The sequence below is a fragment of the Volvox carteri genome (assembly GCF_000143455.1).
Source record: "Volvox carteri f. nagariensis unplaced genomic scaffold VOLCAscaffold_422, whole genome shotgun sequence".
Classification (NCBI taxonomy): Eukaryota; Viridiplantae; Chlorophyta; class Chlorophyceae; order Chlamydomonadales; family Volvocaceae; genus Volvox; species Volvox carteri.
In genome coordinates, this window is record NW_003307951.1 from 6151 (window position 1) to 8138 (window position 1988).

General features: G+C 49.4%; 1 protein-coding gene across 1 annotated transcript in view; it reads right to left on the reverse strand.

Moving 5' to 3' along the window:
- The window catches only part of VOLCADRAFT_101161 (uncharacterized protein), a gene marked incomplete at both ends in the record, with an annotated part of 6492 nt that extends 5870 nt beyond the window's left edge, over positions 1–622 (reverse strand). The window contains 3 exons of the mRNA XM_002959613.1: positions 31–122; positions 336–344; positions 524–622. Of these exons, the coding sequence (XP_002959659.1) occupies positions 31–122; positions 336–344; positions 524–622 (200 nt within the window). The remainder of the gene's footprint in view (positions 1–30; positions 123–335; positions 345–523) is intronic.
- Between the last annotated feature and the right edge of the window lie 1366 nt (positions 623–1988).

The window sequence follows — 1988 nt, forward strand, 5'->3', positions numbered from 1 at the left end:
CCCAGAAAATTGCACCAAAAAATGGCTTACCTTTTGCTAGTAGTACGAGTAGTCGACAAAAACCATTTGGGAGTGTGCAACGTCCGTGTCGAAAGAAGGAAAGGGGGGGCGGTACACAAAACCTGTGGGGTGTGCACGGTGTGCATGTAAGCGCGTCATACATTCAAACATAAGTCGCATTGTCCATGTCCTTTTGCAATGGCTTATAAGCCGTGCACTCCGTGGGTGTGGGTGTTTGTGGGTGCTTTTGCTGATGTTGTTGGCAGGCCATGCATGCAAAAAAAGCGACACACACCGCACGAAGTGCCTGCAAGGCAGCATTGGACCAGACTCACCTTTGCAACCTAAAATGAGGCGTGTGCGGGTATCTCACCGAAGGCGGAGAGACTGCCGCATACAACCAGACATTCGATGGTTTTCATACATTCGCAAAAAATTTCGGACATGAGACCGCACACAACAATGTGGCAATGTACACGAAATTTTAAATGTGGAACAATGCTTATTGTTGGAGGGTGCTGACCGCCTCGCAAATACAAGCAGCTGACATGTACGGTTTGCAGCGAAGATGAAGGATCCAACTGCCATAGTTGTTGGGGCATACGTGCATATGCGCGTTCATGTTTGTGGGTACAACTAAATATATATTTTTCGTCTACTTGGAAGCCATATAGGGGAACTTATCGTGGGTAAGCATATGCTTTAAGTTGCGCGCAGCCTGAAAAGCATCATCAGTGCTGCTCTGAGTAACATAACAGCTTAAACGCATGATTTGCAGTATTATGGTATTTCTTTGATTTGCTTACAGGGGCGCCGCGCTGCTGCTTCATATGTGGTCGTAGACAACGCCTGCGCTTTGGCTGGCGGCGGCTCTGCCAGCTTTTGAGGACAAGTTTTATCCGAATATACGGTGCGTAAGTTATGTGTTCGTTTCAACGCATGCAGCTAGACAGCAGCATCTCAGCACAAGCGTTGCCATCTTAGCTGCGCGCCTAACCTGCGCGTTCGCTTGCCATAGTGATGGGATTTGGGATAAGGATTCATTAGTTCTTTTAGGGGGCTTTTGAGAGCTTTGGACCATGCAGGGAGTCGTAGGTGCATTCAAATCGCTAAGCCTGCAGCAACCCACAGCAGCACATCATGGGCACCTCAGCACAATCTTGCAACGACATGTTGTGGCATCAACAAAATTTCGCGGATCATAGTTCATGTATAAAGGGCAAGCGGAAGGAGTGCGCATGGTTTGGGTAGATGGGCTTGTGGGAGACGTAGAAAGGGCCTGTGGTATTGAAAACTGCCCCGTCCAGCATTTGATTCAACATGTCAGAAATCGTAACAGATTGCGTTAGTGAGAAATTTTGGGGCAACACGGGAAGGGTGGTTTCCTGTAGGGTTTTGGGGAGTACACACGTTAGGAAAGAATGGGCTATTGCAGCGAAGCAACCCCCCAGATGAGTGCTAAAAACGGTGCATTAGAACATTCATATTTGAAGCTTAGCCTAACGTTGTCCTTGGCCTCCGACTGCACCCACTACCCTCCAGAGAGTGGCTTGGAGCTCCGAAGTCGAGGAATGTACGTCATACATCGCTACAAGGTGTGTATGGATAGGGAGGGTCGGGGAATTGGGGCTGGGAGGGTTGGGAGGGTCGTGGCACGGGAGTTGGCGGGGTATGGGGGTTAGGGAGGGTCGGGGAATTGGGTTGGGATGGTTGGGAGGGTTTTTAGGGTTTTAGGGTTTTAGGGTTTTGGGTTTAGGATTTTAGGGTTTTAGGGTTTTAGGGTTTTAGGGTTTTAGGGAGTACACACGGGGGGAAAGAATGGGCTATTGCAGCGAAGCAACGCCCCAGATGAGTGCTAAAAACAGTGCATTAGAACATGCATATTTGAAGCTTAGCCTAACGTTGTCCTTGGCCTCCGACTGCACCCACTACCCTCCAGAGCGTGGCCTGGAGCTTTTCGAGTCGAGGGACGTACGTCATACATCGCT